This window comes from Balaenoptera acutorostrata, chromosome 8, assembly GCF_949987535.1.
Source record: "Balaenoptera acutorostrata chromosome 8, mBalAcu1.1, whole genome shotgun sequence".
Taxonomy (NCBI): domain Eukaryota; kingdom Metazoa; phylum Chordata; class Mammalia; order Artiodactyla; family Balaenopteridae; genus Balaenoptera; species Balaenoptera acutorostrata.
The window spans coordinates 38,567,884-38,581,672 of NC_080071.1; the positions used below are offsets into that span (position 1 = coordinate 38,567,884).

The 13,789-nt window shown below is 41.6% G+C and overlaps 1 protein-coding gene across 1 annotated transcript in view; it reads right to left on the reverse strand.

Moving 5' to 3' along the window:
* The window catches only part of PDE11A (phosphodiesterase 11A), a 447,087-nt gene extending 434,064 nt beyond the window's left edge, over positions 1 to 13,023 (reverse strand). The window contains exon 1 of the mRNA XM_007190409.2: positions 12,112 to 13,023. Within this exon, the coding sequence (XP_007190471.1) occupies positions 12,112 to 13,023 (912 nt within the window). The remainder of the gene's footprint in view (positions 1 to 12,111) is intronic.
* Positions 13,024 to 13,789: the final 766 nt, after the last annotated feature.

A 13,789-nucleotide genomic window follows, 5' to 3' on the forward strand; every position in this document is an offset into this window, starting at 1 on the left:
CACCATGATCAAGTGGGGCTTATCCCAGGAATGCAAAGATTCTTCAATATATGCAAATCAATCAATGTGATACACCATATTAACAAACTGAAGGAGAAAAATCATATGATAATCTCAATAGAGGCAGAAAAAGCTTTTGACAAAATTCAACACCCATTTATGATAAAAACTCTCCAGAAAGTAGGCATAGAGGCAACCTACCTCAACATAATAAAGGCCCTATATGACAAACCCACAGCCAACGTAGTTCTCAATGGTGAAAAACTGAAACCATTTCCTCTAAGACCAGGAACAAGACATGGTTGCCCACTCTCACTGCTATTATTCAACATAGTTTTGGAAGTTTTAGCCACAGCAGTCAGAGAAGAAAAAGAAATTAAAGGAATCCAAATCAGAAAAGAAGAAGTAATAAAACTGTCATTGTTTGCAGATGACATGATACTATACATAGAGAATCCTAAAGATGCTACCAGAAAACTACTAGAGCTAATCAATGAATGTGGCAAAGTAGCAGGATATAAAATTAATGCACAGAAATCTCTTGCATTCCTATACATTAATGATGAAAAATCTGAAAGAGAAATTAAGGAATCACTCCCGATTACCATTGCAACAAAAGAATAAAATACCTAGGAATAAACCTACCTAAGGAGACAAAAGACCTGTATGCAGAAAACTATAAGACACTGATGAAAGAAATTAAAGATGGTACAAACAGATGGAGAGATATACCACGTTCTTGGATTGGAAGAATCAACATTGTGAAAATGACTATACTACCCAAAGCAATCTACGGATTCAATGTAATCCCTATCAAACTACCAATGCCATTTTTCACAGAACTAGAACAAAAAATTTCGCAATTTGTATGGAAACACAAAGACTCCGAATAGCCAAAGCAATCTTGAGAATGAAAAATGGAGCTGGAGGAATCAGGCTCCCTGACTTCAGACTATACTACAAAGATAGAGTAATAAGACAGTATGGTACTGGCACAAAAACAGAAATATAGATCAATGGAACAGGATAGAAAGCCCAGAGATAAACCCACACACATATGGTCACCTTATGTTTGATAAAGGAGGCAAGAATATACAATGGAGAAAAGACAGCCTCTTCAATAAGTGGTGCTGGCAAAACTGGACAGCTTCAGGTAAAAGAATGAAATTAGAACACTCCCTAACACCATACACAAAAATAAACTCAAAATGGATTAAAGACCTAAATGTAAGACCAGACACTATGAAACTCTTAGAGGAAAACATAGGCAGAACACTCTATGACTTAAATCACAGCAAGATCCTTTTTGACCCACCTCCTAGAGAAATGGAAATAAAAACAAAAATAAACAAATGGGACCTAATGAAACTTAAAAGCTTTTGCACAGCAAAGGAAACCATAAACAAGATGAAAAGACAACCCTCAGAATGGGAGAAAATATTTGCAAATGAAGCAACTGACAAAGGATTAACTTCCAAAATTTACAAGCAGCTCATGCAGCTCAATATCAAAAAAAACAAACAATCCAATCTAAAAATGGGCAGAAGACCTAAATAGACATTTCTCCAAAGAAGATATACAGATTGCCAACAAACACATGAAAGGATGCTCAACATCACTAATCATTAGAGAAATGCAAATCAAAACTACAATGAGGTATCACCTCACAGCAGTCAGAATGGCCATCATCAAAAAATCTACAAAATATAAATGCTGGATAGGGTGTGGAGAAAAGGGAACCCTCTTGCACTGTTGGTGGGAACGTAAATTGATACAGCCACTATGGAGAACAGTATTAGTTCTAAAAATAGAACTACCATATGACCCAGCAATCCCACTACTGGGCATATACCCTGAGAAAAGCATAATTCAAAAAGAGTCATGTATCACAGTGTTCATTGCAGCACTATTATAGTAGCCAGGACATGGAAGCAACGTAAGTGTCCATTGACAGATGAATGCATAAAGATGTGGCACATATATACAATGGAATATTACTCAGCCATAAAAAGAAACGAAATTGAGTTATTTGTAGTGAAGTGGATGGACCTAGAGTCTGTCATACCAAGTGAAGTAAGTCAGAAAGAGAAAAACAAATACTGTATGCTAATATATATATATGGAATCTAAAAAAAAAAAAAAGGTTCTGATAAACCTAGGGGCAGGACAGGAATAAAGATGCAGACATAGAGAACGGACTTGAGGACACGGGGAGGGAGATGGGTAAGCTGGGACGAAGTGAGAGAGTGGCCTTACATTTCTTACTTTACCCTTTTAAATATGCTTTCCAATTATCTCATTAGAATCAAATGATTAGATCCTTACAAAATACCATATGGGCTAGACGTGTCTGAACATATCATCCTTATGTTACAGCTGAGAAGGCAGAATTGAGAATAGAGTCCAAGATTCCTGTCTCCAAGTCTAGAACATGTTCTCTTACACTCTGATGTCGTTTACAGTTTAACAAAGCGATTAGTGATCTAAGATTTTAATCTCAAACAAATGGGCTTAATCAGGCATTGCAGGGAAGAGGTTCCATAAACTAGACCAATGTCATTTCTTCCCTGTAAGTGTCTTTGGCCCAGGTTACCTCCTATAGGGTTTCTTCTGGGAAATAGGATGCCAGGAATAAACAGAACCACTTGGAGAGAATAAGACAGTCAAATACCACTACAGCATTTCTGAACTTGTTTTCGATAGATTTCAATCACTATGCTCTATAGACTGATGAAATGTAGTGTTCAGTGAAGGATATTACTACCTGACTTGGGCTTCCTACACTTACATCCCTGGTGAGTAAACTAATATCCCTGGTGACTCTGGATAGTCCCCATTTGTCTCTCCAGATGCACTTGCCACCTTTCACTGCCCTGTTCTGTGCCAGAAGGCTGACTCCTATGACCTACTGCACCAGGGCTCCCTTTGCCCTCTTGGCCTCAAGCAAGGCTGGGTTCAACCAATGAGTGGCACTGGCAGAAGATACAGGGTGTGAGGAGGGTAATGTTTCCTCAGCTCTCTCTCGTCCAGGTCCTGGTTTGCCAGTGTCTGAGCTCCTCTCTCCCAGGGCCACAGCTCTGGCTCTCCCACAGCTGTAACTCCCTCTCAGAGCCTCTGAGAGAGAGGCTCTGGCAGTCGCACTCTCCTCTTCAGATCTAGGAGTGGCAGTTAATTTCTACATAGCAAGAGTAGCTATACTGTTTACCCTTAAATACCTTAATATTTCTTCCTGAAGGTGGGCTGAGGAGGAGGTGTAGCAAACAGCCAAATTTATTGGTGGTAACTGTAAGGAACAGAAGGGAAAGAGATAGCTCTCACTTGGACATGTTCAATGCATATCTAATAACTACATCTTGGAAAGAGTAGGATGTAAAGGCCACCATCTCAGAAGTTAAAATTTTTATGAGACCTTTTGAGAGTATATGAAACATAAGATATGTAATCAATAAACCTGAAAATTCAATGTTCCTGAAAGGTTGGTCGATATAATAATAGGGCTTCATAAGCCCATAATAAATAAGTATAAGGTTGGTCAATATAATCTCCCATATCTGGAAATATTTTCAAAGAAAAACTCCTAACATCTTCAAGGCCTAATGCTGGAAGGGGTGTTTTACCTTCAATAAGTTATACTGTATGAATGAAGTAGTCATGAGAAAACTAGAAATTTCAGTTAGCCAGAACAGTCATGCTTCATCCAATGCTTTTGCCTAGAAGAAGCTGGCAGTGGGCTGTTGCTAGTTGTTACCACTTGGTCAGTGACAGCCTACTTTCTCTATAACATGATCTCCACATGAAATGAAGTAAAAGAAAAAAACAAAAAAACAATGGAAGGGATGAGGGGATGAGGGTCCAGCAATTAACATAAAGATCAATTAATGCAGGGCTTCCCTGGTGGCGCAGTGGCTGAGAATCCGCCTGCCAATGCAGGGGATGAGGGTTTGAGCCCTGGTCCGGGAAGATCCCACATGCCGCGGAGCAACTAAGCCCATGCACCACAACTACTGAGCCCACACACCTAGAGCCCGTGCTCTGCAACAAGAGAAGCCACCACAATGAGAAGCCTGTGCACCACAACATAGTAGCCCCCGCTCGCCACAACTAGAGAAAGCCAGCGCGCAGCAACAAAGACCCAATGCAGCCGAAAATGAATAAATAAAATAAATAAAATTTTTAAAAAAGATCAGTTAATGCAGAAAAGCAGTTCAGATAATTCACCAGTTATCTGGGCTTTATAAGTTCTATTTAAAAAAATTTATAAAATAAGGTCCAAATAATTAAAAGATGTGTTCATGAAATGAATTTCCTGGTTTAACTGTCTATATTAGCTGAATAACATTAGCTATATTGGCTGAATAGGCTGAAATTTCTGCTTAGAGGTGGCTGAACTGACCACATAAGGAGGTATCAGTGGTAATTACTCAATTGAATAGAAAACCTTGCATTAAGCCCTATACTGCAGTGAAAAATGAGAAGTCATGACCTTGAGTTCACAGTCAAGTAGTCATTTATATACCCAAATACTTATAATATTAAGAAAACATAAAGGAGCATATTTAAAGCATTACAGAAGTTCAAAAGAGGGAGAGATTATATCCAGTTTAGGTGGGATGTGGCGAGGATCACCAAGAGTTTCATGAAGATGGGCTTTAAGGGATGAGAGGATTTAAACTGGCAGAGAAAAGGAGAAAGCACAGGGACAGACCTGAATGTACACACAACAGTTAATGGTCAGCAGAGGTCACAACAAGAGCGGCCGAGCATGAAGGTTCTGCAATCCGAAGACCTCAGCTTGAATCCCAGCTCCCTCACTTACCAGCTGAGTGACTTTGAGCAAATTACTTAACCTCCCAAGCCTTAGTTTCTCCTTCTGTAAAATGGGGGTGGCAATAAGCTACCTATGGGGACTGCTGAGAGGATGAAAAGAGGCAATGCTTGCTGAAGAGCTTATGCCAGGCTTGTAGTTAGTGCTCCATAAATAGAGTTATTGTTAATCAACAGGGGAGCTTCCATTTCCCTTCTATCATGTTTACATTTTTTAAAACTTGATACTCTAAAGAGGTATCTCAAAGGTTCCTCATTTTTTTCACTCAGGTGAAAAAGATCTTTTGAACTAAATTTGCAACAGCTAAAGCTATGTTTTAGGAAAGGAAACAGAATTTATCATTAATATGTGAAACCACTGTTCAGCCGCTGAAACAACCAATTAATAAGAAACTCTTGGAATTATAGAAAATACACACTTTTTTATGCCAGGAAAACATCTTTACTATTTTAATCCTAAAAATAGATAAATAAACAAATAAATTTAGCCTGAATGCCTGTGAATGATTGGAAGCCAAACTTTCTCCTAAAATATTAGAAATCCAACCCACTCTTTTATGACTAAACTGTTGCTGTGATTCAAATTCCACTTTCCAAAAGAATGTGGTTAAATGCAAACTACCCTTAAAATAAGTGACTAAAGTAGCAAGTAGTGGACCTCAAGGATCTTGTTGACTTTCCATAAAACAACTCAAAGCTATTTCAGAGGAAAGCTTCATATGACTCTTCAACACTATACGAAACATGAAACACTAACTTCCAAATTAAGCCAGCCTTGTAAATAAATGGGTGACCCAAACCTCAGGAACCAAAATAAATTGGTCAGATTAGTAAACATTTAGATTATGGGCTGGGAAAAAATTAAGTTAACCTTAAATTACCTCCCCATGATGCTGTAGGAACTGTACTTTTCTGTAATCTATCCTCATGTTCAAAGCAGCAAATGCAATTTGTCACTGTTTCTTATGATCATGTGTCTGTCAGGAAGAGGGGCTGAAACAGCAAAATGTTTCCTGCTTCAAACACAAAATCGATTCAGGTTCTGGGCTAGTGAACATGGTTGTGGGCTTGAGGGAATTTTTAAAACACTATGTGCAAAGTTGAAATGAGATTTCATGAAACTCCTTTGTAATTCTAGTGTTGGAGTGGAAGCAACATCTGCCTTTTAAGCAAATCTCAGCAATTCAATCACAGGACTATAGACCCATGCCGGTCATCGCTGGCTTATCAGGGAATAAGCATATTCACCACTGAATGTTCTAGATACACGAAATTAATCCCTTCTGAGACCAAACACTTTTAAATATATTTATTTCAATGGAAATTATTCTAAAATAAAATGAAAAATGAAGTTCAGTGAAAATAAGTTATTAAATATCATATATTATTATTTTATATATAATAGCAGTATAGTACAATGCATTCTTTTTTTTATATAAATTTATTTATTTATTTATTTACTTTGGCTGCATTGGGTCTTCGTTGCAGTGTGCAGGCTTCTCATTGTTGCGGAGCATGGGCTCCAGGCGCGCGGGCTCAGTAGTTATGGCTCGCGGCCTCCAGAGCACAGGCCCAGCAGTTGTGGCTCACGGGTCTAGTTGCTCCGCGGCATATGGGATCCTCCCGGACCAGGGATCAAAGCCGTGTCCCCTGCATTGGCAGGTGGATTCTTAACCACTGCACCACCAGGGAAGTCCCAGTGCAATGCATTCTTAAATATAACTTCCAGTATAATTTTTTGTTTGGTTTTTCATCTCTTCTCTTCAAGGAGAAGCAATCAGCTCTCCTTTCTTATATCATGAGAAGGCAGAGCAAGATCTGAATGAACAAAGATGGAGAAAGAGGAGTCCTGGCAGAAAGGATGAAAAACACAGAAATAGAAAAGCACTATCCAGCCATTGAAAATGGCACGGAATTTAATTAGAATGGAGCTGAGGCCATGCGAAAGCAGTAGACACTAGACTGGAATAAAATTGAACTTTTCCACCTAAGACTCACTATGACTCAGAATCAGGGCCGGCTTCTTGGGCATGTAACCAGTGCAGTTGCACAGGGGCTCCCAGCTTGAGGTTTAATGCTGTGCTGTGTGAAATTCTCAATAATTTTATCTTTGAACTTGTGCTTTGCAAACGAAGTCCAACAGAACAATAGTGTATGAGCCCAGAGCTTGGAGCCTTGGCTCACACTCAGTCTCCCCTCTCACTGCCTGCCCAGGACTGGTTCTTGGCCACGGATTCCTGCTGCCTGGTACCCTGGGCCCCGCCCAGCCTACCCCCTTGTCAGGCCTGCCCTGAGACCAGGAGCCACAATCGGGTCAAAACTGTTGAGAGTGAGGCCCAGCTGATCTGCCATTGCCCTCTGCTCCTGGCTGGGGCCTGGGTGGGAGTGGGGGCAGGGTCAGGTGCCTGCCCCATGCCGTCATGAAGAGGAGCAAGGCTGTGGTCATCCCCACCCAGAGCTGGCAGCACTATGGCACATTCAGCAGGCAACTCAGCAAGGGCCTCTCACTCACACCCAATCCAGGCACCGAGAATTTCTCAGCATGGAGGTTGAAATCATTTGGGGGTCACACATCTGCTGTGGGTTGGAGCAGCAGACCCTTGGGAAGGGAATACTGACTTCTCCACCTCCAGCCAGGCTCCTGCTTAATCATTTTTCACTGAGCTCCACAAATTATGTAGCTGGCTCTACTTAGAATCTCTATTCATCCAGCTTTTCTTCCTATTTTTAACGATGGCTTTACCCTTCTCCATATTTCTCAGGTGTAGAATCTCTGAGTCATCACTGACTTCCCTCCCTCCTTGCCCAAATTCACACCTGCAGGACACCCCCATCTGTCCTCTGCTGTCTATTCCTACTGTTCATGCTTTAGTGCAGTAGTTCATCTGGCTCCACCAGTCCATCATAATAGATTCCTAATTATTTTCACAGCTTTGAGCCTCCCCTTGTTCAATCCATTTAGCCACTGCCACCAGGTTACCCAAAAGCCCACTCTGACCATGCTAAAAGGTTCTCAAGGGCTCCCTGTGGCTTACTGTTAGTGAAGCTCGAATTCTTTAGTCAGGCACTCAAGGTTCTTTCTTCTTTTGCCCCCATCCTATTTTTGCATACCCATTCTATAGCATATGCAATACTCTGGCCAAATTAAACCACTCACTATCCCCTATACATATTTTGGGTTGCTCATTATAGTGTTTCTGCTGAAGCCATTTTGCTGTACCTGGATGCCTTCCCCTACTCCACAGCTATCTCCAACAGTGAAAACTAACCCTCTTTCCAGCTTGACTGACACCTCCTCCATGAAGTCTTCTATAATGATCCAAGTCACAATGTGACTCCATTTTCCTCTGTGACTAATGCCATTTAGTTTGTGTCATTTATTTATCAATTTATCAATAGTACAGCTTGACATCAGTTGTTTGTGAACAGTACAAAACCTTGTACTTGGAAGAACTTGGAAGTACCTAGAAGGCAAGAAGCATGTCCTCTTACTTTTGTACACCCACAGGGCCCCTACCCGGGGCTTAGGTATAATGGGCACTCAGTGTATAGTGTATGTTTGTTGGAAACGATGAATAAATGAATCTGTTGTGCAAATAGATCAGGTTTTCTGAAAGCCTGGCACACCTGTAACCCTTCTGCGTCATCCCCTTTCCTCCTCTCAGCTCACCTAACAAAACATCCTGGCTGCTTTTCAAACCAAAAGCCCATCAAACACCTGTATCATCATTTATCAACACTAACAAAAATATCATCTCACACTTTTTATTAATGTTTAAAGTTCTATATTCTGAATGCTTAGAATAACCTCAAAGAGAACACCTGTTACTTGAGTGCTCTTATTTTCAACCTCTTGAGGGCTATTTTTTCATTACTATATTAAAGTGGGTTGTTTAATAACTTATAACAGGGAAAAAAGGTAGATTGCAGTCACTATGATACTGGATACGTAGAATAAATTTTTTTTCACTTCCAATTCTTTATTTGTCTCCCAATTTCAAGTCTGTGTTTTAGGACTAATTGAGAAAAGTAATGAAAAATAATGAAATAAACAGGAGTTTTTTTGCTGTCAAAACTTTTATTCGACTTTAGTAGTTCATTAGTCTACTCTTGACTTCGGGATGCCATGTTTATTATAATTTTGTAAGTGTTTTCAATGCCTTTCTCTCACCCATATTCTGAATCTCTAAGAGGATCATCAATCTTATTTATCAAATAATTAAATTTTTAAACTCCATGTGATAAGTTCTTCAAAGTCCATCTCCTGAAGAAAAAAAAGCACACTAGTTGATCCTGAGCAAGAAACACCTTAAAAATATAGTAGTTAATAAAGAATCAGGGAGGATGGTTATATTTTTACATGGAAACGTCAAGATGTTTACGTATACTATCAGAATTACAACAATATTGTGATAAAAGAACATGCATTTGGAAGGTCGTCAGTTTTCATTAAGAGAAATCTATAACAGCCGGAAATGGAGAGGAGAAGGGAAAACACTAGAACTTGGGAAGGATGCAACATTAATACAACTCTATAAAAAGTTTTATATTGCATGAGTTCTAAAAGGAACAAAATGTAGAACTTTTGATAGGATAGGATATGGTCAAGTATTATCAATCACATTTAGAGGAATCTTAAGCAGAAGGTGGAAGAGTAGCTATTTCCATATTCCTTGAATGTAAAGTTGGTTCTAAAATATTTAATTTAAGGGTGGAGTATTGCTTAGGGAAAGATAAGGCTGGTCAGGATGTGCTGAGTTCATATCTCAGCCCCAGATAAGGAGAAAAAAAATGGAAAATGAGATAAAGAGAAAGAAAAAGAATACTAGTAAACTAGATATCATCATGGTCATCATAAACTGTTACCATTTCCTGAATAATTGAAGTGTGCCAGGTACTGTTTTGGGGGCTTTAATGCAATATCTCATTTTATTTTCAAAACAATAATCTACCACAGAGGTGTTATTATTCCAATTTTGCATATGAGTAAATTGAGACTCAGTGATCAAGAAATTCTCCCAAGGTCACAGTAATGGTGACTGGTGTACCATAATAAAGAAAAAAAGGTAATTTTATTGAAGAAAAGTAGTGAAGTAAAAATGAAGAAAAACACACCAGGTTAAAAATACAGACATATATGGTAGAAGATAATGGAGAAAGAAAAGAGAAACTTTCTAAGCAGATCAAAAGGAAGACAAAGAGTGAACCAAAATCTTAAACTCTATAACACACTTCCCCTCCCTGCCTTTTGCCAGTCCTCCCAACAACCTAGTCTTTACAGCCATCATTACTACCCTGGGGGGATAAAAGAAGAACTCTCCATTCCCAAAGTCAGCTCCCAAATATTAAAAGGCAACTTTGCTTTACCGTCTGTCTTCAGAGTAGAGTAGGGCCCTGAAGAAACATCAGCCGCTGAAAACCTGATTTTCTATGCCTGTGGTAACACCTCTAGCCTCAATTCTAGGCAGCAGGAAGACAAGTTAACTGCTGAGGAAGCTGAGAATTATGCTCTTGAAGAAAAGACAGCATATGAACAGTATTAAATAAAAGTTAGGAGCTGACAGAGGGGAATAAGAAACAAAAGCTATAGAAATGGAGAAAATCAGTTGGGGAAGAATAAGAAAAGTAAGGGCAATAAAGAGAAAAGACTGCAATTCTGGGCTATAACAAGCATCATTCTACTAGGAAGGGATTTTTTTTAGCCCAAGCACACAATAAGGATGTGGAAATAATGAGAAAGAGAAGATTTTGTGATTGTTCAACTTTTTACAGAATCTTCAACATATCAATTATTAAATGCTTTTATTTATTCCCATGGCTTTCTAGGGTTATAGAGAAATAGACACTTATTAAAGATCACTCACTGCTTGCTTGTCCTAAACCTATCAAAGTCTTTAAGAAGGATATAATGAATAATGCATCTAATCAATAAAAAAGTAAATAAAAATGGTATTTTGATAGGCATTCCTTAACATTAAAGTGTTATATTGATAGACATCTCACAAAAACATGAAACTTGGTTTCAGTACAAGCTCGTCAATTTTCTACATAATATTGTCAACTTTCAGATGAAATTGAGAAAATTTTACCTTTAGTGTCCTTCCCACCACTTCTGCTGTTCTGAGCAACAGCAACAAACTCTAGAGAAACATGCAGCTTTAATAGACAACTGGAAGAAGAGCTCATCAAATGACTACAAAACTTTCACGACCAAGGATAAGAACTTTCCATTATTATGAACACCAAAGAAGTCCCATAGAAAGTGGCATCCAGTTTCATTATGTTCAGTGAATAGATACTGAAGAAATTAGAACAGACTGGCTTTCAGATCCGGGATCTAATAGCAAGTTCAAATCACTGTGAAAATAAAAGGCTTAGAAATAGCAGACGACAGCATGTTGGGTTTCCTTCTCCCCCTGAAACTAGCATGTTCACCCTGCTCATTGCCTTTGGAATTGCTAGAAAATTATCCATTTTTTGTTTCACAAACTAAAAACCTACTTGCTCAGTCCTGTCATAAGCTGACTGCAGATAATGCTGGATTCAAGCCTAAATAACCCCTCAATTTGTCCAGCCTCTCTCAGCTCAACAACAGAAACAGTTAAAATAGATGCTAAAAAGGCATAAATGGGTCAGAGGCCCATTCTTCCCCTGACTTTCCTCCTCTTTTCCTCGTCTTCCTTACCTTGGAACTCATGATCTCTCCCCAGTCTTGAATGAGAATGAAATGCATTACGGTCCCAAAATGACATCAGAGACACCAACATGCCCATTTTCTTCAGACTAACACTGGAATTCTGGAGTAGACATCTTTTTCTAGCACCTAACAAATGCATTCTAAAACCATAGAGTGACATTCTTAAAGACAAGGTATCTTGACAGAGAAACACGAGGTATTATTGGGTACAAAACGTAGCCCCTGTGATATATGAATTTTCCACAAGCTACTGTGTGTTAGGAAAAGACCATTAGATCAAAGATAGTGTAGTAACATTCTAACTAGTCTAAACTCAGAAGGAATTTAAATAGCAAAATTCATATTGTGCACCGTGATGAGGAGTGGCCCCCGCTCGCCACAACTAGAGAAAGCCCTCGCACAGAAACGAAGACCCAACACAGCCAAAAATAAATAAATAAATAAATAAATAAATAAATAAATAATTCTTTAAAAATTAAAATTCATATTGTGAAGAGTCTACATTAATGTGTTCCTGGATGCCAAAGGGTAACAGAAGGCTTGGTTCCCAGACCAATGGGGCTCTGGAAGGGGACAGTGCAAAGTCCTACCTGGTAGGCATCAGGAATGTTGACCGTCTCTCCATGCTCCCCGACATAGCCAATGATGCCTTTGCCCCAGGGGACCTGCACCTCGTTTGAGTTTTCTGTGCAGCTGCAGGGCAGCAGTGGGGTTCCTGCATGCACGTCAAAGAATTTGGAGACCAAGCTCTTCTTGCCAGCAGCTGCCCCTTCCACCAGGAAGAGAGAGCAGCGGTCAGCGTCCACCATGAGGCAGACGAAGATGAGGATCTTGTAGCTCAGACTGGTAAGGTCAAGGTCATTGGAGATATCCTTGACCAGTTCCAGGAAGAACTGACGCTCATTATGCTTTTTGAGGTGGCACTTGTAGTCCATGGCGGTAGGGGGGTACTGAGGCACGTTCACCCGCGATTCCAGCAGGGCACTGAGAATGTGGGCAGTGGTGGGGGGCAGGGAGCTGGCCTTCCTGAGAAGTGCCCTCCGCCGCACACTGCTCAGGGGCTCCTGGGCCCGGGAGGTCACTTGTTCATCGTAGGTCCTGTTCACGTGGATGGCCTTGGAGCGGGCAAAACTCTTCCTTAGCTCTTTCTGAGAAGCTCTCCGCTGCAGGCTCCCATCGCTGCGGCTGCCACTGGCCCAGCTGGGACTCAGGGGAACCCCACCTGAGTCCCCACCACCCGGAGTGTGCTGGCTGCTAGCAGAGCCATTTGGTCCAGTGCCATCACCAACGCTGCTGCTACCTCTGCCACTGCCGTGAGCCACGCCGCTTGTGCCAGCCAGTGTGGGCCTTGGGCCTAAAGCCCCCTGACTCTGACTGTGTCTCTGCAGCCACTTCTCCACCATCTCCTGCTTCCCCTTCCGCATCAAGTAATCTTCAAACAACTCTGGGTGCCTGTCCAAGAAACTTTCCACCTCCCCAAAGTCCAGGCGGGAGGCTGTCATGGTCCCAGACACAGCTTTCTCTGCCTCTCTACACTTGGACCAAATGTTTCCCTGCCCCAGCCGTCTAGCCGGCCCTGCACATGACACCCCACCAGTATTCCCAGCTCCGGGCCGAGATTCTGCGGAGCAGTGGAATCCTAAGGGGCTGGGAAGCGCCCCTCCGTTCGGGCTCAGCGGCTGGCACGAACCCCACCCCCGGTCCTGCTACTTCTGCGCCGCACAGGTGCCCCCACAGAGCTGCTGCCGCTCGTTCTGAAAACCCCGAGCTACCGCTGCTCTTGCTCTGGCTGCCGCCGCCGCCGCCGCCACCACCGTCGCTGTAACAGGATGAGTGGACCACTGTGAAAGGGAGGTAGGGCAGGACACGCCCCTGAGTGAGGCACGGATCCCGGAGAGAGGAGAGAGGTGGGAGGAGGGAGACGCGAGCGCCAGACCAGCCGAAGTCCGCGGCCAGGATGCCAGGCGGTTCCTGGAAGAGTCTCTGGACTGCCGGCCGGAATCGGCGCCTGGGAACACGGCCGACTCCTGATCGGAACACGATTAGAGGGGGGAGACGCACTTTGTTCCTTCCCCCTCCTTCCTTCCTTCCCTCCCCATCCCTCCCTATTCCCCGCCCCTTAATCCTCCAGCTTTTCACAGAGGCCCCGCAGGAGCCCAGGTACTAGGAAGTGTTTGTGTTGTGCATGGATCAGACCCAGAAGCTGACTCCGAGGAAATAAGGATGCTGAGAGACAGGGGGATTATATTTCTGGGATGTGACTGTGGA